This window comes from Scomber japonicus, chromosome 1 (assembly GCF_027409825.1).
Source record: "Scomber japonicus isolate fScoJap1 chromosome 1, fScoJap1.pri, whole genome shotgun sequence".
NCBI lineage: Eukaryota > Metazoa > Chordata > Actinopteri > Scombriformes > Scombridae > Scomber > Scomber japonicus.
The window spans coordinates 25,554,697-25,575,947 of record NC_070578.1 but is presented as its reverse complement, the minus strand read 5'-3'; the positions used below and the strand labels follow the sequence as shown (position 1 = coordinate 25,575,947).

General features: G+C 37.8%; 1 protein-coding gene across 1 annotated transcript; it reads right to left on the bottom strand.

Annotated features, from left to right (window-relative positions):
• Positions 1-14,937: 14,937 nt before the first annotated feature.
• On the bottom strand, positions 14,938-21,236 carry ca7 (carbonic anhydrase VII). Its single transcript, XM_053317592.1, has 7 exons — positions 21,200-21,236; positions 20,424-20,621; positions 18,526-18,644; positions 18,104-18,199; positions 17,818-17,880; positions 17,491-17,646; positions 14,938-15,057 (listed from the first exon to the last, which is right to left on the bottom strand). The coding sequence occupies exons 1-7, from the start codon at positions 21,234-21,236 to the stop codon at positions 14,938-14,940; spliced, it is 789 nt and encodes a 262-aa protein (XP_053173567.1).
• Positions 21,237-21,251: the final 15 nt, after the last annotated feature.

Below are 21,251 nucleotides of genomic sequence, written 5' to 3'. Positions count from 1 at the left end.
TAATCCTGTTTGCTGCAGCTCTGCTTCAGCAGTGGTGTAGTAGTAACTTACATTTACTCTAATACTGTATTTAAGTGCAAATTTCAGCTACTTTAAGGATAAGGCTGGTGATTTATAATATTTTTCTTACTGTCATTAAATCTCATGTACCGAGCCAAACCAACATTCATTTGATAGTCTTACAAGAATCATGCATCTAACCCTAATATAGCTTATTTTTCTGTGCCGTAGTGTCCACTTGACTTTGTACTTATTTAGTTATTTTAGAAATTTACAAAGTAATATTAAGTCACAAGGTTTTTATATTTAGCACAACAGGCCAGTGAAGCACTGTAAACAGAACCACGTTGCTGTGCATGCGCAGTGGTGTCTGCTGAACAGAATTTGGCTCTGCACATGAGGTTTGTCAAGAATAAGTAAACTATCGAAAATCGCCATCAAATCCTTTTAAATATGAACATTTTCTACTTTAAACTTGTATGCAACTACAGTGGTAAATATTGTATTTCACAGTTTATTTTACAGATTAAGATTTTCCCTAAAAAACATATTCTGAGTTTATGAAATATAATGCTGTTATAAATCAAACAGTATAAACAGATAAATAGTATATAAAATAGTTAAAATGCACTAAATCTCAACCAGCTACAACAGTAAAATGCTGCTTACACATAAATGCATCAGTAATGATAACATAGCCTACTAATGTAATATACAGTGTATAGTAGTATAACACTCACAAGGGCCATTTTTTCAGAACTAGTTCATTTCCATTTATCTTTACTGATAACATTTTGCTGACTTAGTTGACATTGTTAAGTCATGGCCATTACTTGTAATTGAGTATTTTTAGATTGCAGTTTTACTATTTTGACACAACTAAAGGACCTCAATACATTTTCTCCATTTTCATTCTCATAACTCTTGCCAGGGTATGTGGTCTATCAATGTAGAATCACTTTGAAAGCATATTACTAATGTTTTTCAACACTAAAAACTCAAAATAGAGAGGCTAAGGGTTTGATATACAACAGGATTGTGCATGAGACCCCAGAGAATAGAAATGCGTAGAAAGAAAGCTTTTAAAATAGACCAGGTCGTAGCCTTGCTTATTTATTTATTTATTTATTTTTATAATTCATTCGATTCAGTAATTTGGTGTTGTGAACAGGAAAAACATTTTAAACTGCTTGTCACATGAAATGGACATTTGACAGAGTATGTGCGTCATTCATGCTATTTTTGGCATTTCGGAGGCTGTAATCACTCTAACATTTCAGACTATTAAGACAGGAAGCTGGAAATCAACAATTTGATTCAAGACACAGCTGGAATATATGCACATGAAAGCAAACCTCACTCTATAATGCTGCCTTCGTCCTCTATTACTGCATGGATTTCAACAGTTTTCAGTGGTAGATCAATGATGTAGTATTGCTAATGTTGTGTTGCTTGATTATATTTCTTCATATTCTTTAAAATGTTCATGATGGATTGGATGCTCACATTGCCCAGGCATCACTTTGTAATATTGAGAAAATTAGATAAAATTAGATAAAAGAATAATGTATCATTTTATTTTTTCAAATTATTTTTGGATGTAAAATTCATTAATCAAATACATTCATCACATGTTGAAAAGGAGGAATGAGACTAGAGCAACAAAGCTATTACTGTCAAATGAACACAGAATGCAGTTATGTAAATTATATGTTGTTTCATCAACTGTCGTCAGCAATCATTTACTGTATCATGTAGAATTATGGATATGAAGTTGCTCAAAAGATAAAGCTGGTAATCTTCTGTGTTTTTGTTGTCAACAAATCCCATGAAAAGACTAAAACCAACATTGTGTTTGTTCATCCCTCAATACTGTTCTACAAACCAATTTGTTCCTACTGAAGATGTACTTTTAAAGACATGTGACAAATACACTTTTTTCAGAGGGTAAATACATTCCTAAAAAATAAAGATGGGCACTGTAGTTTTTAGAAAACATTTATCAAAAAGGTTATTAATTCAGAACTATCTCCATTCACAGATTACACATTCACTGTATAGTGAGGACAGTGTGGTGAGGATTGACTGAACATTAAGTAGAGTACCCATGTTAATTGTAATGAAGAAACATGTCATAGTCACTACAATGGTGTGACTCACTCTTATGGTTTTGGGTAACAATGAACATTTATGTGGTGCAAAGGAATGAACTATATCAGCTTTGGCTACACAGGCAACACTACTTTGTGGGATCAATTCATTTTAGTTTTTTGGTCTTTTTATGCGATTTGTTGGTTATAACAAACACATAGAATACTCCCAGATGTATGATTTCATTTGTCAAATACAAAACAGTTCATCAAACTGCAGTTTTGACTGGTACTGTATGTATGGCATTAATGTATTCCACATGCACTTGTGAAAAAGCCATGTGAGAGTGAGGCAAAGGCACATAGTAAAGTGCTCTACGACACGAGAGGAGCTGAGGACTATGAAAGAGAGGATACAAAAGGCTCACATAAAGGATCAGGACAAAGCGTGCTGATTGATGAAATATCCAGAAGATGATACATACTGTACATGTCCTTCAAGGTAGCATGTGAGACAAATCACAGCACATTCAATGGTATAACTACTAAAAGAAAAATTTAGAGACAAACCAAATTTTGCTTTTGTAGCATTGTTTTGTTCAAGCCTTAAAAAAAAAGAAAGAAAAAAAAACCTATTTCCCCTTTTTAACCCAGTAACCTGTTTCTATGGCAATGGAAGGGGCTTATCAGGCAAATTGTTCAGCTTTTCTCATTGTATGATGTTCTACCATTCACTATTATAATTTCGATTGACAAAACAATCTCACCTCAAGATTAATTAATAAGCTTTCTCTCATATGCCATGATCTTCATCAGCAGCAGCTGGAATTTTCCCAGTTACCATGCATATGTTCAATATTTTTAAGAATGTCTCGTCCATGTTGGCTGAAAGGACAGTTTCACATTTTTTTCAAATCTATTTCAAAACAATACTGGCATGCCTTTATGTACATTAAAAGACTGATTGCTCACTGTAATTGCTCCTGCTCTCCATACTGGCTGTAAACACATCCTCGGTTAAAGCAACTTCAGTGTAAGTGATGCGGGACAAAAATTCCTAAAATTAACTAAAGCTATTGTGAGGCTTCAGTAGTGTGAGTTAGGCACCCTCCAAAGTTACTGTCCTTTTAGTGCCAATTTCCATCTTTGTGTTACAATCCCTCTGACTCTATAAGAAAACACTGTCCATGGAAGCACAAAGCAGGGATTATATACCAAAAAGGGTGTTATTGTGGAACCTAACCACTTGATGTGCCTATTTTAGACTGCTGGGGACTCATATTAGTGTCAGCAACACTTTAAAATGTATTTTTGCTCACAAAAATGTTTGTAAGTTTCATCCCCATCACGTATTGAAATTGCAAACATTTAGGAAAGGGATTGTTAACAGCCAGTACTGCAATTACAGTAGCCAATAACGTATTTAATGTACATATGGGCTTAGTCAGTGTTTTAAGAAAAACTGTGACATCATTATTTATTTTTTTACAGTCTCATTTTTAATTAGTTGTCCATAAGGAAGGAATTGTCATCACATAAAAACAATCACAATAATTCATTAAATGGTTATTGATTTTGTATTCTTGTTATCTTGGAAGGAATGAAGCTACAGAACATTTCAGAGGCTAACATCCTCTGATAAGTGATAGCAGCAGAAACTGCAATTAACAGCAAAACAAATACATTAAACCAATCATTTATCCCCTTCAGACTCACTCATCCCACACACATCATCCACAGGCCTTGACACATCTCCATCTCCATCTTGGCACAAGCATTTGCATGATTGCACTACTCAGACTTAGCACAGTTCAATGCGAGGTTCAATAAGATATTATAAATAGCAGTGATGACCACCTTTTCACTGTATGGTGAGCTTATTATTTCTTAAAGACATAAGGAGAGCAACAGGTACTCAAACATTAAGACATTACTGCCCCCACATTTGGAGGTTTAGTGTAACAATCTTGAGGAGAGAGTAACAAGCCCACACACAGACACAGACGCAGACTTGTACACACACAGTCCACCTACACTATCTCAGTACACAGAAAATGTGGCAAGTGGCCTCTGCCATCAGTCATGAACTGATGTGTGAGTGGGATGAGACCTACTGTCCTTGTGTGGGAGAACTTGCTCTGAAATATTGTAGACAAAGCACATGACAAAAGTGTGAGAAGGAGAGAGAGATGGAAGAGGAAAATGTTGGAAAGAGTTTGTGGTGAACTCAGTTTTTCCATTGCAAGTCACCAAGTTGTAAAGGCACTTTGACCTTCTCCCAGTGGAAAGGAGGAAGAAGGGGAAGGAAGGAGGAGGAAAGAGGAAGCTGAATTTTGGCCATTTTAACTGGACCCATCCAGAATTTAAAGGTACAGTTTGTAAAATTTAGTGGCATCTAGTAGAACGGACTTGGTAGAAATACAATTTAATATATTCATAAGTATGTTTTAATTAATTAAGTAATTTGATCTAAGGTAATGAAAACATCATTACCTTAGAATGAGCCCTTTATATCTACACAGGGAGCAGGTTCTCTTCCACAGAGGCCACCATGTTGCACAGCCGTGTTTCTACAGTAGCCCAGAAAGGACAAACCAAACACTGACTCCAGAGTGAGCCTTTCACATTTTTCTAGTTTTGTAGCCACCAAAGGTACTCCTACATGCTTGAAATGGAGGTGAGGGTGGTTGGGGATCCAATCATTTGGTTGTAAGATGCACTAAATCCCACACATTGGCCCTTTTAAAAAGTAGAGAGAAAGGGGGAAAAACTAGAATCCAACCACAATTAAATCACATAAACAGCAACATTTTCCAGTAAAATCTACATTGATACAATAGGTGGATATGCATTAAGCCACAAATGCAGGATTGAAAGGCATACCACTTAAGACATATTGATCCTGTTTTCATATGCCTCAATTCATAAATTGTTTGTTGAGAGAAATTGGGCTCCATGACAATTATGTTGGTGTTATTGAACTCCTGAATAAAAATCTGTTTCCATAACTAAGCTTCATGCTGTAAATCTAAACAATGAAAGTCTCAGTGACTGAAGGGCTTTCTCAGAAATGTGTTTATATGAAAAGAGAGCGAAGCGTGTTTTAAGCAGACAACATGACCGAGATTAATCAAATAAAGCCACAGTTGTGGGTCTTTCTATTTTTACAGCTCATGTAACAATAGTTCTTGTCATGTGACTGTTGTAATAATGCCAATCATCATTTCACAAAAGTGGACATGCTTATCTGCCATCAGAAGAGAGCTCCATAAACACTAAGTGGATGGAAAGAATCTAAGGGCAAGACTCATCAAGCCGTTAACTCAGCAGCTGTTAGGCGGTTTGTTTCTGTAAGGGATGCAGGTCGGCCAGCACTGTAGGCCCACTGATTACCGTTTTTACTCGACCGTGCTTTCCAACATTGGGCTGAGGGCTTGGCACACATGTGACCTATTGAATGGTGACTGGAAAGCTTTGCAAGTGGTGCTGTCAACACCAGGGCATAAATAAAGCTAAAGATAGTGTGATGTGGCTTCAACCCAGGTTTCTGGTCAGCCAAAGGCTTTTTATAGAAACACTCCGATTTATAAAAGGCTAACAGGGACTATTTTTGACCCGGTGGGCTTGAGGGATAGAGATCTTGGAAACTTGTGACGCTTCTGGGTGCATGACTGACCCCTCTGACTTGAACGTGTCAGTGGTGGTTGGTTGTGGGAATTGCAGTAGATAGCAGATGCGGCGGAGATCAAACCAGCCAAAGGCCTGTGATGTTTTTGGAGACAATCCAGAGAGACAGACAGACAGAGAGATGATCACATGGGTCTATCCCAGTCCGACCCATTAAGTTATCAGATTGCTCTTTAATGGTTCTGTCTGGGGAAAAACTTTAAATAAAGCTCTGATTTACTCTGCTTCAGTTCAATTGAAATTTAACGTGAGATTTTCTCTGAATTTCAATGACAGATAAAATATACACTTGAGTTTGTTGATCTGTTATATTTCAGCCCTCATACAACAGACAAAGCTATGTTGTCACAGTGAGATGTCACACTTAACTGAAACATAGTGTATCATTCAAATGAATGGTTTGGTCTATTAGTAGTTCACACCAAAGAAATGAAACAAATACATCACAAAACTTGTTAGGAATACCAGAATACCATCTATTTTTGGGCTGAGCAGGGAAAACTAAAACTGGCTGAGCTGACCAAAACAAATAACAGGACAACACTTGAACAAACCAGGGTTAACTGGGCAGAACAGACTGAACCAACCCGAACAGAAGATCCAACAAATCTGAACTGCAAATCAAGACTTAAAGGTTGAATATGTAGAATATTTATTAAAAGCTATATTTAAAAAATAATAATAATACAGCCACGGGGCGTTTTGAGGGGTACAGAATGAAAGTATTGTTTTTCCATAAAAAAAAAAATTTAGTCTGAATTAATATTTTTAAAATTTTTTGACGGGTTCGACAATGACGTTCCGACACGTTTTGTGTACATTGTACCAGCCATTTAGCGGCCGGAATTGCGGGTTGCCAGGGTTGTCTGTTGTTCCGGTGCAGCTACTGTAGGCTCGCACTGGGTGAAATGGAGTTGTAAACAAGCAGAGCCGTGTTGGACTTACTAAAACCAGCGTTTTTTGCTCTCAAGTACAACTTTTCATCACAAAACTTCGAAGGTAAGACAGAATATCTGTTAGTAGCTGTAGATAAGTGGTTATTGACCTTTGTATTGTTTGGCTGCTGGTTCACTGAGTTTTTAGCTTAATAATAGTGGTACTGTTGAACTCGCCAGGGTCTTAGCTTTCATATGAGATGCTATTTGTTTGTGTACCATGAAGTATCAAAACGGTAGCAATGGAAATGTGGAGAGTGGGTTGACTTTCTGACGCTATTCGGATTTTGATATTTGATCATTAACCTCTTAACGCACGCTGTTCCGTTCACGGGACAGGACGGATGTTAGGAGGTAGCCACACGTTCTTCTGAATGTTTTAAACACCAACCCTTAAACATATATATTCATGCCGTACATTGTTGGAAAGCTTAGATTGTTCTGATTCATTCAAGACCACTCACGACTTATATGGTTGCTCACAGCCGTAATAGTATTAGCGATTAGCTCGGCTAGCCACTCAGCTAAGTGAGAAAAGCTATAATGCCTACATACCTTCAAAGTCTTCCCTTTATCCACAACGATCATCTTATGACACAGGACTTTATGTACAGCTCGCCAAGTATCCATTCTTGTGAAATATGAAATCCGTTTCCATAAAACCGGAATATTTTCCTCAATATGTCCATGTATTTAGTCCAACACGTAATGTAATAACACAAATAACAAACCATATACGGTCCGTTTACGTCATTTCCTGACCTGCGCGTCCATCTCAGAGTACACGTGACTAGATGTTTACGACCGTGAGCCTCTCCTGCTTCTGACGACACCACACACAAGCCAATCGGTGCTTAGGATTAGGCAGTACATGCAGAGACATTGCTGCTACTCCCACTGGCGTTACAATGTAATGTACGTCGGTGGTTTCAAGTCAGTTACAGCGAGGGTATGTTTGCTTCCTGTTTTCAAAATAAAAGCACCAACTCTATCGTTATGGTTTTCTTAATAATAAAAGGCAACGGGTGTTTTATTTTGTGAAAATTACCGGAAGTGCGTTACTCGCTACGGCTAACTTGAGTGGCTCCGAATTCGCAGGAACAAAACTTAAAGCAGATGTTATTTGGACAAATTAGCGTCACATTGTGGATCTAAAGGGATACTTTCTCGCCTAAAAAGGTTAGACATGTGGATAAAGTGGTATATTTACAGAGTTAGAGCTAAAATAAAATCCGGCACCGGACCTGGCAACCCGACTGCTGGAATTACTTTTTGGTTGTTGCGACTACGATCTCGAGACATTAGATGGCGTTGTTCTGCTCATTCTACATATTCTATCTTTAAATGCAGACAGAATTAATAAGGAAAAGGGAAACAGATGACAAGACAAAAGGGCAAGCTTGAAGCTGGGAAGAAACATAAGTGATGCAGGGCAGGTGTGGAGGAAAAAATGGGCAGGGGAGGAGTGCAGGAACACAGAAGAGAGAAACAGAGCAAACTGAAAATGCAAGGCAGTCCTTTAAAACAACAATCCAAATATTATAAATTAGCAAAACCAAATGATCACAAGGACTGTGACTGCTGGATTATAACAGTTCTCTTCAGACTTGATTGAAATAGCTGCAAATACAAACCTCTGAGTCTTTTAGAGTTAGTTTCACATATGCACCCAATAAGCCAAATATCTCTGACAGTGATTTTAACCAGACGTATATGAAATAAATATGTGTTGACCGAGCCATGATGTGGAGCTGACTGTGTGTTGCTATAGCCACCCTGAACAAACAGTGGATCTTAGAGTGACTCGAGGCAATTTAAAAGTTACTGAGTTAAGTCAGCCGAGTTCCCTGAAGACTGTCTAGGTGTCTGTTGCCCACCCAGAATATGTCATGGCTCACTTCTGGGTAACCCCACACTGTCAAGATCAGATTTCAGGGGTCAGGGTGTGACTGTCATACATAACATAGTGTGTATCAGTGTCTCAATCAACATAGCAACAAAAAATTATACAGAGGAAATCAAAGATCAAGGCCAGAGGATTTTTTTTGAAAAAATTGTCCATAGATCAAAGCCTTTATGATGCATGAGTTGACAGCCAAGTATAGAATTACAGATCATGACCTCTGCTCCCATGACAGAGAAGCTCTGTTTTCTTTACATTATCACAACAGACCACCAACAGTCTGCCCAAGAGAGGGACCTCATCTCTTCTTCTGCTGTGATTTATAATCCACTCAGTGAACGAAGGCTACTGCCTGACAACCTTAATATTATTTGGTGTGTATAGACAACCCATAAAAGGTGCATATTGTTCGGCGATTTGTGATTGTACCTTAAACCTGACCCTGAACCTGGGTGAAGGCCAAACATCTGCATCCAGGATGGCAGGTGATGTGCAGCTGGTCAGGCAGGTTTACTGAACATCTACACAAATAGATAACATGCTACTAAATAAAGCCTCTTAATGATACTGTAACACACGTGTCACCAGAGGGGTCTTTAGGGGAAACAAGCATCAGATATTTTTGTTGTATGGTTTTATTTTCTGACAGGGTGATGGCGATGGATCACTGGCTCATAGACAAGTAGGGGAGATATGAGCTGGCCAAGTGTTTGTGTTGTGTTACATGCGCTGTTTGTATCCATGGTAACTGCAGCGTGTTCATGTCCTCTGATTGCCAGATAGGGTCGCTGTCCTTGACAGTATTAAGAAACTTAAAATGATTTAGGAGTAGAGTGCGTCCTGTTATTCAGTTTTACTGCTGAAACAGAAGAAGTGACTCAGTCTGTATAGACTGAGGTGTCATTAAAGCTATGAGACTGGACTGTCATGAGTTTGGTTTAGGTAAGGTAATGACTCACATGTGGTTTGAGCCTCTTCCGCCTCATGACTATCAAACATATTAGGTTCTGTACAAATTTAATTCATGAATAGACAACAGATTCTCATATATTCAACAATAAAATGATAATTAAGCTTAATTTAAAGGTGTATTCCAGCAACGTCTACTCCCAATTCTGAGCCAAGCTCCCATCATGTAAATCAATATTGTTTTCTTAATCCCTCTAAAAAGATGTGGTAAAATGTATCTAAGTATGTTTACTCAGGTCCAGTACAAGTAGGATTTTGAGGCACTTCATTACTTTCATTTTATGTTACACTTATAATACAGTACTTGTATATCTCATGAGGAAATACTATACTCTATACTCCATCCAAGATATTTAGCAGTTTATTAGTTAAAAATTATATTGTGAGATTAAAAAATACAATCCACTGCTGTTAAGGTACCTAACAGTATACATCAATATTAGCTTCACCTCAACCAGTTGCAACATAAAATGCTGTTTACACATGAATGCATCACTAATAATGAGCACATAACATAATATACAGATGATTACAGAACTCTGACGGGAGCCATTTTTCTGCACAATAACTTTACGTTTACTGCTAATACATTTTGAATGCAGGATATTTAATTTTACTGAAGAATTTATAAACATGGTGGTACTTAAGTAACTTAAGTAAATTACATGAATAGGACTTTCACTGCTGGCCCACAGTTTGTAATGCAGGCAGAGATTATATAGTTAGTTAATTTAGTTTTACTCCAGTTTGTGGAACAAATGTGGGTGAACAAACAGATATTCATTCATTTTTGTCATATTTAAGTTGTGGATAGGAGAAATAATGCTAGTCATAGGTAAAAGTTGACTATAATGATGGTGTCGGACAACAAAGTCAGGGGAGCTCAGGGTCTTCATGGAATGATTCCTGCTGGTTTTTGATGCCTTCCTCTGAATTCTCATTAAGACTATTCAGTCATTCATTCTCTCAAAAACTTATTTTGCCTGAGCTGCAACTTTTCCTCCTCCTTGTTTCTCCTGTGGGTTTGTATTTCACAAGTTGGTCAGATGTTGCTGTGTCTGGGAAAAAATCACTACAACAAGCAAGTAGATATCCTGATGCTAAAAATACATGTGACTGACTCTATTTCTGAGGCCTGACTGTAATATCTTATTACATGGCACATCGATTGTGGCTGAGGATGATGTGCCCGCTCAGGTATTCTCAGTCCCAATAAAGCTCCCTGATGCTATTTTGGAGGGATTATTTGCGAATATGTGTTAAATATACTTCACACACACCCACTTTCATTCTTTATTCATTAACCTGCAAACTGATTTTTTTCCACAGCCTCAGCAGTTGGATGGAAATGAAACCAGACAGGGTAATGTATCGTCTCAATTCATGCCACCCTTACACAGGAGCAAGGAAGGCGGACAAAGGCAAGGTCAAGGTTATTGATAGGAAAAGACAAACAGGTTGGATTTAAGTCTTGCTTTTCACCTGCAGTCAGACGTTATATGTATAAAACACAACTTAATTTCCTCATTAATCCACTTCCATGTACCATCAAAGACATTGTACAGTTATTTTTTAAATCAAATCCTTGTGGCTGGTAAAAGGCAAACCAGAGTTCATGCTGTCTGATTAGCTGAGTAAATGCTGCCACCTACAGGAAAACCAACACACATTAAACACATTGTGTAGATGAATTTGCTTCAGATGTATTATATTTGAATTACAATCAAAAATAATAATAACTATTTTTATAGCAGCTTCCATACAATAAGTGCAGCTCAAAGTGCTTTACAACAAAATAAATTACATGCAAGTACTTCACATTAAAAGGACTGAAACTCTAATATGTTATTTTGATTTGTGCACATACAAATCTGTATTTTGTGGTTTCTCAGGTAGAACGCCTTAAAAACTCTATCTAGTATTGTAGTGATATCTTTTTTTATTTTCTCTTTTTATCACGGTCCAGCATCAGACATATCTTGCTATCAGCTGATCTGGTCATATGTCTGACTAATGATCTCAATTTCAGTTTAAAGATATTATTTGCAAATATTGTCGGGTAACCCCAACCTGAATGCCACAAAACAAGGAATATACAATCTGTGTAGGACATATAAAACTAAATCCTGCCATCTGCTGGTAAAAATAATGTTGTCACCACAGGATAGTGGGATCAATATCATGCTGATTTCCGGTGTCTAATTTACAGTATATTCTCCCTTTTGCATTTTAAAAGATGCAGGTTTCAATGGGACTATGAAACTTTTATTTTACTTGTTGCATTGAATGCAACTATATTTTGGCAATCTGTTCATGTGAGATTTATTTTTTAAATTTGGCCTTGATGTGTTAAATATGCAATGGTTCTTACAGTGCAAAAAGTATTGGCCAAGTAGGAGATTGGGGGTCCTCAAATAAAAATGCAAACCACTTCTGCAAATATATACCACAACAGGAAATATATTACAACTTTTAACTTCCTCTAATTTCTAACTTGGTTACTCAACAAGAAAGGCTGACTTTCATCCCCACAGAAACATTTATTTATTTATTATCTGTACAAAAGTTGAGCTGAGGACACATTGGCCTCATGGGTGACCTGATAAAGGTGCACCTGTAAAAATCAGTTTTTAAACAGGGCTTTAAGGATCTTGTTCGGAAAGAAAGTGTGAGAGAAAGAATGCTGCTTATCACATTACTTATTTGAACTAGAATGCAACTTTCAATTTTTAACTGATGTCAACAAAATGCAAATTCCCTTGAATTCCTTCAAGTGAGTACTTTGGAGGTCACACCGTGATTGTTTGATTAACTCAGGAACAGTAGTTAAGCAATAAAGCAGCTGATCTTTCAAATACAAAACATCAGCATTACCTTATCTGCCTGTTAGACATATATAATACTTTGAGAGATAAAGGAACATTTTTCTCAATTGATCCTGTCCAGAAAGCAGACATGGACAAAAGTCTTGAGTTTAGAATAACGTGAAGAGTAAAAAAAGAGCACTATATATTTTTATAGTTTAGTAGAAACATTTTGTGGTTCCAGGCTCTCTATGTCCACCCTTTTTAAACAAAACCTCTAACAAACAGATTGTTCACAACACTGAACACAAAATACTGATGTTAGCTGTACTTTAATTGTGCTTTAACTGATGCTTGTGTGATTTTATCCCTGTGGTGGCAGCTAACAGTGTGGATAATTTCACACTCTGACTCCATCACTGCAGCTCAAAATACCATGAGATAACCGTGTGATGATAAATGAAAATAACATTTTTAAAAATGAAAGCTTTTATTTTATTAGAAAAATGATCCACATAAAGTGAATTCGCTCCATTGATAATAAATGCAACATTTCAGTCAGATCGATCTTATCAGTCATTCACTACTTTTCCACTCTTTGATTTGGTTGAAAAAACAGTCTGACATTACAGTTAAGGTTTTTTGGTGACATATTAAGAATGGTTTCTTCCATTTTTCCAACTGAATAAAAAAAATTACTAACTGTATAGTTAAGCCCTTCCTACATGTATTTTAAGCCAAATTTTAATATTCAGAAATGTAGAAGTCTTTCACATGAACATGCTTGTAGTTGGATAGGAAAACCTGCAACTTGCTTTATAGTACAGGCCCTAGGTGAACTTAAGGGCCGAATAAAGTCTTTCAATAAACACCATTGGTAAATAATTGACTGTGATTCTGGTCAATGTTCCTTCTTGTTCTTGTACTATTCTACCACACACCCCCGGGCTAAGGCCTAGCTACTAATTACCTTGAATGAAGTCTTGTCACTTCTGATCAGTGAGAGTAGTTTAAATATTTGCTTGAAAGATACCTCCCTCAACATAATGTAGATACAAAGGTACAAAGTTAATCTTGCAACTTCAATGACAGAGGATAGTGCCTTAGGAAAAACAAATTGCATACTATGTTTCATGTAAATGTCCACTTGTATGCCATTTGTCTGTTTTTTTCTTTTCAGTTACTTTCCTTGCAGAAAGAGTTTGTTAATGCAAAGCTGGTAAGAAAAAAAGAAAACAAGCTGCATTTCAATTGTATTTCATTCAGCAAACATGTCAAGATTTTGAATGTATTACAAAAATATTCAAACCACTCATAAATTACATTTTTAATGTCCTTTCACAGCAATGACATAAAACAATCATAAGTGAGGTGTGATTCTTCGTGTGTGCTTTGTTGTATGGCCACAAAATATGTTTATCCCTGCCATAGGTCAGTATTAGCAAAATCCAAGTCCATCTAAATAAGGACAAGCATTACACAAAGCTGCCATAACTCACCAAGGGGGAGAAACCACGGTGTCTGTCAAGCATTAAATGCTGGACTGTGCATTTGTTTTCTGCTGCAGAGGTGTGTGCAGCACCTCTGAAACCTTTCTGCATAGACATTGGAGCAGGAAAGGTGACACTTCAGGTCGAGGTGTAGTTTAATTTCATAATGAAGATTGGAAAAACAAAGATTCATAGTTTGTTTGAAATGTTAATTTATTGGGTTTTATTTGAGCTGCTAGAGTTTGATAAACCCCAAGTGTGAAATGGTTGTAAACAGGTTTTGGTCAAATCCAGCAAACATGCTAAAAATAATAACCACCCTGCTGAGGACAAACATCTCAGTCTCTTGAGCTGTAAAGGACCTAAGACTTTTATGCTATCTGGCATGGCCTAACAGAGCACTTTAGACAAATGCAGCACTAATCCAATCCCGCCTCCAGTTTGGATTGTTGGGGCTAGTAGAGGGCTGTGGCTACAAGGACAGGATAACCACCAGCAAAAGGCTGGATCAGCTGAGGATCAATCAGGATCAGTAAAGGCCGAGGCCTCAGATCTGCAGACGACAGGGTGGTGTGGTATCAGTCTGCAAACAGCAACAGACCACTCTGTATGTCTAACCAGTTAGATATTTAACTCAAGAGCAGCAGAGGAGAAAAAGATAAGATCTTACAAGACCTTGCTGCGTGTTGTACAGTAGCACCTTTTTTTGTCTCAACACTTGTTTCCCTTAAATAACTACAACTACAAAAACAACCTTTGAATCTTCATAAAGCTTATAATAATATGATATCACCTAATAAACAGTACAAGTGTTAGTACAACATCCCTTTTAATTTTTCCTTAAATCATTCCTCCCACTGTCGGACTAGTGGAGGGAAACATTCATCTGTTCTGGCAGTGATGAGAATTACTTTTTGAACTTTTTCCTTCTGTAAAGTAAATAATTAGAAATCCCCAGGACAAGCTATGATGAGATAAAAGTACACTCATATTTATGTATTCATTCTTTTGTCTAAAAGAGCTTTTGTTATCTATGACGTCAGATCCCTTGAGGTCGCATTAATTGGAGGAACGCACTTTCCTGCCTTTCAGGGGCTGAGGAGGCCTGAAGTTGTTTTCCATGCGCGTCCTCTCGTCCTCTTCTTCTCCATTGAACAGAAGCAGTCTGAACTTGCCCAGCTGCATGGGGAGAGAGGCACAGAGTAAACTCTTTGTTATATCCTTGAAAAGAAACTGAAAGGTTTTATAAGAGAGGAGTCATTGTATGCATGACCTTCGCCTCAAACTAGACACCATAAACCCATTAAAGGATAAGGCTGGTCATATTCCTCTGTGTTATCAAATCCAATTAAAATACCAAAACCAACTTTGCATCAGTCCACCTACCAATACATTTAGTTCTTAGCAAACTCCGCTCAAACAGGAGTAAATAGTACACTTGTTGGGGACTTTTTTCAGCTGCAGATTTAATGCACTAGTCAACATGACAGCAGGATGGTGCAGGTGAGATGGACTAAGAATAAACTACAGTGTCCATATTCTTGTGGCTCATGTGAATTCAATCATTTTTGGATGACAATGTAGGTCTCTTAGATAGCTTACAGAAAAAGTAGCTATATCAGGCTTTGGATACAGTCAATAGAATCAATTTATTGTTCATTTTCATTTTTTAACATTACATTTGTTGAAAACAAGAAAAATATAGATTACCAGATTTTCATTTTAACTCAAGTCACCTCCAGGCTAAAAAACGACCCACCCTCTGTTTAGCATTTCCCTTTAGCTCTATGTCTATTATTAGTGCAGAAAATGAAAAACAAAATAATGCCCTGTTATACAGCGGCTTTCCCCTGCTGGGTTTCCAGACAAGCATTTCTCAATTAAAGCCCTGCACCCATCCAGTCATCCATCCATCAAGATAATCAGCTGGAAGGGATCAGAGGCTTGAGGCCTCGAATGATACGTTGTGGGGCCAGTTGCCTAGCTTACAACCCACCCCCAGCTATAGGTTTACAGACAAAATGTTCAGGACTATATCCAAGGTGCCGCCGTCCTTAAAACTTCCCACTACTCCTCTTGGAATTAAAAATGGATAAGTAGACTAGAAAAGATCAACAAAGTGAGAGAGTGTAATCCAGAGGCTGGCAGAAGTCGCCACAGGGCCAGCTCACAGGGGGAGCTGGAAGGCATGTGCAGCAGTCATACCAGTTAGTCAGCTTAACTTGTCAGCAACCTGGGGTTATCAGACCTTAACTTTCTGATTAAATTCAGTACTAAGAAGGGTGGATAAAAACAAGTCAACCCTAAAACACTGCATGAATGATGCTGGCCCTTGTTTTGGCCTCTAAATATAGGATTACACACTGGCCAAACAATATGTTTCTATGACAGTCTGCAAAGTCCGACAGTTGGCAAACCCCAACCCCACCACTCCTAAGACTTGGGATGTAGATCCAGTGATGCTGAACTTTGGTTTGACAATATGATGCAGTGGTTCCTTGGACCCACAGTGGAGCGTAGTCCTATGTTATGCAGGCAAGGAAACATCGATTTCTCAAGTGACTGAATAACTGCATCATTAACGCCACAGAATTACAGATAAAACATGGGCTTTCTGTCAGCCAAGTATAATTGTGTGCAATTGTGTCAGTTCTGTCAAAATAAGCAATTTCAGTCAATCGCAAATAAATTTACATTTTAAGAAAAAAACACTCATAAGAAAACACTGGGAATGAGAAAAAAACAGTGCAGACCAGTGAGTTTATGTAATATGTTCAAGCAATCAGTAATGATTAGGGCTGGGTATCGGTACTCAATACCTTTAGGGTGTCAACCGAAATAAATCGATACCAAGTAGTCGAAATGAATGCGCCCCATCAAACAATACTTGCAATGGATCCTCTTTGTACCCAGAGCGAGAAAATATGAATGTCAACCCAAGTGTTCTTTGATTTAATGCGATATGTGATTGGCCCAATGTCACAGCAGCAACAACCAGTCTGTGGTGGCATTTTATGCAATTTAACGCTTCTATTCACATGATGGGTATCAAATGAAGTACTCAATTGGCATTGGTATCACTTCAAGGGTACTTGGATTGGTACTGGTATAATTTTTTAAACGAGTCTCTTGCAGGTTCATGAGTTATTAATTGAGAATAATGTAACCATTATGAATTTTTCTTGCCTATCTTTTGTAAATGGTCTCTTTTTAAGAAGTGCTGGTAGATCCTCTAGTTAGAGTCAGGGAAAATCTAGATGCCAGAAGGGGAAGCCCAGGCCTGGCCTACAGCTAAAATAGCTAGATTGGGGTTATTGGATGTGACACATGACCTGGAGTAAAATAATATCTATATCTAACATTAAAAAGGGTTTTGGTGGTGTATATTCTTGTCTCACATACTGTAAATATACAGCACTAGTACTAGCATTTAGGAAAAAAAAACAACTTCCTGTCTTTCCCTCAACAACCAAAAAGTTGATGTTTCTCTAATGCAGGATGAGCATCGTCACTACATCGGATATGATTTTGTAAGAACAAATATCTCAAGTGCTTCAAAAGACACTATATTTTCAATAGTATCCTGGAAATCAGGATTATTTTTACACTTACTTGTTTTTCAGACACTGTGATTGGGTCTTTCAGGACGATCCAGATTACACTCTCATGGAGGGGGGGTGTGGTCAGCGATCCAAGGTAGGTCCAGTAGTGGAGGCTACTGGGTAAGAGGCACTTTGGGTTGAAACCTTTGAAATCTGTGACACTGCCCTGTAATAAAAACAAAAAGACAACCACTTATATGTACACACGTACATATACATACATAAAAGGTGCAATGTGGCTGAGAACAAGTAAAACAAGTACAAGAGCAAATAAAACAAGGACAAGAAAAGAAACATAAATAAATGCTGCATATAGAAATCATACTGTAGGACTCACCTTAAACTTCACCATGTACAGAGCATCTGTTATCATGTGGAGCCATCTGTGGTCGTCACCTATCTTACGAAACAGAAAGATTGTTTATTAATTCAATCATGTGACTTTTGGAGGGAATCCTGATCGAATCTTTTCATATAACACTGTTCTGATTTGCTTCATTTCAAGCTGCCATGAGTTAATGCAGACTGAGAAACAACTGTTGTACTGTTACACTAATACTAAATGTAAGGGAAAGGAGGCATAGGGATAGAAAATGTGATAGTACTTAAGAGCAACATCTTACTTCTAAAAAGATGCCGAGGACAGCAAGGCCATCAGGAGCTGCTGCCGCATCCCCAAATGATTTATACTTGACAGCGTTCCAGTGTACTAAATGAAGCTAGAGGAGGTAAACAAGAAGAAAGACAGAAAGGAACTTAATGGCAATAAATACAGGCTCATATATTTAAGTAAATTAACTCAAGCCATGCATGCATGTGGACAATCATGCAAATATTTTCCAAATAAGTATATCTGCATTGTGTTAGCAGACATTTAATGAATGCTAGGATTGAAATGGCAAAGCAATTATGCTATAATTATCTATAGAAACGTATGATTACGTTTTGGAAATGTATTATTTTAGATGAAGACATGACCTAACACCTTAAACAATTATACGTTAGCAAATATTTTCATTATAATATTAAGACCCCAAACACTGACCTCAGATGCATAGCTGTACCCCTCAACAGTGTGCTCAGAGCCACGGCAGCCCTTTCCGCCCCAGTGGAAGTGAAACTGTTTCAATCTATAGGGGTTGTCAAGAGGGCCTCCCTGGATCACTGTAGAAGATGAGGAGCAATTAAAAACATTAAATAAAATTTAAAAAACGCTCAGCATCCACACACACTGACACACATCTCCATTCCTACCCTGTGTGGGCGTTTCCAGTAGCGTGCTGCACAGAGCATCCTCTGTGTGTGCGCGCTCCCTACCACTGCCACACACACGCACACGCACACATGCACAGTACAGCACAGCAGAGAAAATATTTATAGTCAAAGTGTTTTGATTTTAAATGGCTACAGAGCAGTACACTTCTTACTTCTAACCCTTCAACAGATCTATCATTAGCATTCTCTGGCACATGCTTCAGGTACAGACACAAAGAGTCAATCCTATGCCAAATATAGCTACTTTTAGTCTAATTTAATCTCCTATTCAGGTCCACTGGATAATAAGGCTGTCAAGAAATAGAATTTATAGCTCTTACATGTCATTTAACTGTGCATGTTATAATGATAAGCCCAATGTCAGGACAGTGCAGACTGTTTTCTGAGCCTGTGGCCTATACTGCTGAGTATGGACCACTTAATGTGATCGTTATTCATTGTGATGCTGCTGACATCCTCTTGACAAACAGGCCACACCAGTCCAGGTCAAGTTGAAATGAAAATGAAAAGAAATGAAAGCAGCAAAACACTTCCTTAAATGGAGACAGCCAGGGGAAAAGAAAACCTGTTATCTACAAAAATGTGCAGTTATAGATATGTTATTTATTTAGATATTTTACAGTATTTATTTACCATCATCAAAAATAATAATAAAAAAAATAATGATGCTGTAAATCCTGGCCTTGGTGCAGTAATGCTAACATTAAGGACAGCTTGAAGCATTGTTAATTATTTACAATTGTAACTTGCTTTAACACTTTTCTTGCTTGTAATCTGACATTCAAAGCCAGATCTGATATATGCTTATTAGTTTGAATTTCTTGAATTGTGTGCATCTATCTTTATAGAAACTTTTCTTTATGTTACTTTATCTTTGTTTTCTTACCAAATATGATATATGATATACATAACAGCAGCAGCAGCATGCATTCACACATGTGTAAACCAGCCGCATGTGACAAACTGACAACAGGAGGTTTAAGTGATTTGCGCACCTTGCTCACACTATTGATGAGAAATGCTGAGGAAGTGCAGGTCTCCTCTTCCATTAATTATTTTCAGTGATAGCCACTTTTTTACTCTGTGGAAACTGTCTTAGCCAAACAGCCCCACATTTCTGAGCTTATCATTCATGGTAATGATAGGGTGGTTAAGATGTTTCCACCCAGTGATAAAAGCAAATAGGGTCATAATAACCATTGAGATCACCTCTGGTTATTATATCTCTTGTCCAGCAGACGGATACTCATACAGTTAACTGCCGGCTGCACTTTCCTCCGGCATAATCAGGGTTTTATTTGCAGCCTTTGATTATGGTCATTTATGCGCATGGTTTGCACTTTCTAAAAATCACGGTAATCCCACCTTTGAAGCATATTTTCACATAAAGTAAACCTTCAGCACATATCTCCACTGCATAGTGCTGACAGAAGACACTGGCACTAGGATTATCCCTGGACTGTGACCTGTGTCAATTACTGTTTCGCAAGGCGCTCAATAATCTTTTAATACTGTCATAGAGGTCGTATCATATCAATGTACATAGTCCATGCCAAGACTTTACTCTCTAGTTAAGTTTCACCACAACTACATGTAAGTGTCAACTGTGCCACAAACTGACAGAGTGTGATTTTAAGTAAATAAAAATCAAGACCGTCTACTTCTTACCTGAACGGTCATCAGAGTCATCAAAGTCCACCACAACAGAGTGTCCATTGTTGGTGATATTCATGGATGTACATTGATCATAGTTGAGGACAATCGGATCCAGGTTGGGGTCACGTGAAGCCTGTTGGGGGACGATGTCAATAGGAGACTGCCGGTCCCCCTCTGCAACGGGGAAGTTTTTGTGCCATATAGATGGACCTAATCATATAAAAAGACAACGAACAATCAAAACTATGATTTAGGATGCAAGTGTTCATAATACACTCACTGCTGCTGTCAGCTTTCACTTGTGAAGTGCAAATGTAGCTTAAATAACAGAAAAATCGTTTCACTGGGTCACCTACTAAAGGCAATACTGATTTAGCTTTAATTCATCATAGCTAATTTAATTAAAAACTACTGTAAACACAGCTGTTTCTCAGAGCACCTACTTGGGCACAACATTTTAAAATCCCAAAGAATCTTTTAAATAAGATAAATGCATGATTCAATCTAAACTTGAACTAATCACAGGGCTATAAAGTATTTGTTTTCTTCAATATAACACTGAAGAGCCCAGGACAAATCCACTGGAAAGGTGACAGCAGTCATCCCTCTAAGCATGGGGCTAATCTCGCATTAACAGTCACATCTAAGTTGCTCCTCTGGACAAATCGCGTAATGTCTCGACAAAACAAAATAACAACACGGCCCTTCACAGTCTATGATAACACACTGGGTTAATTGAGTGGGAAAGCAGTTTGCCTGGAGCTGGAATGCGTGATGTAAGATCTTACCGTCCTCTTTTCCATATCCCCAGTGATTCCCTGTCATTGTCCCTGCGTTTGT

Bases quoted from the DNA above. Each gene is read 5' to 3' on its own strand.
- ca7 (XM_053317592.1), bottom strand. From the start codon at position 21,236: ATGACAGGGAATCACTGGGGATATGGAAAAGAGGACG. The intron at 18,200-18,525 runs GTCAGTGTTTGG...TACCTCCTCTAG, and splicing joins GGTACAGCTATGCATCTGAG to CTTCATTTAGTACACTGGAA. The intron at 17,647-17,817 runs GTGAGTCCTACA...TTTTTATTACAG, and splicing joins TGTACATGGTGAAGTTTAAG to GGCAGTGTCACAGATTTCAA.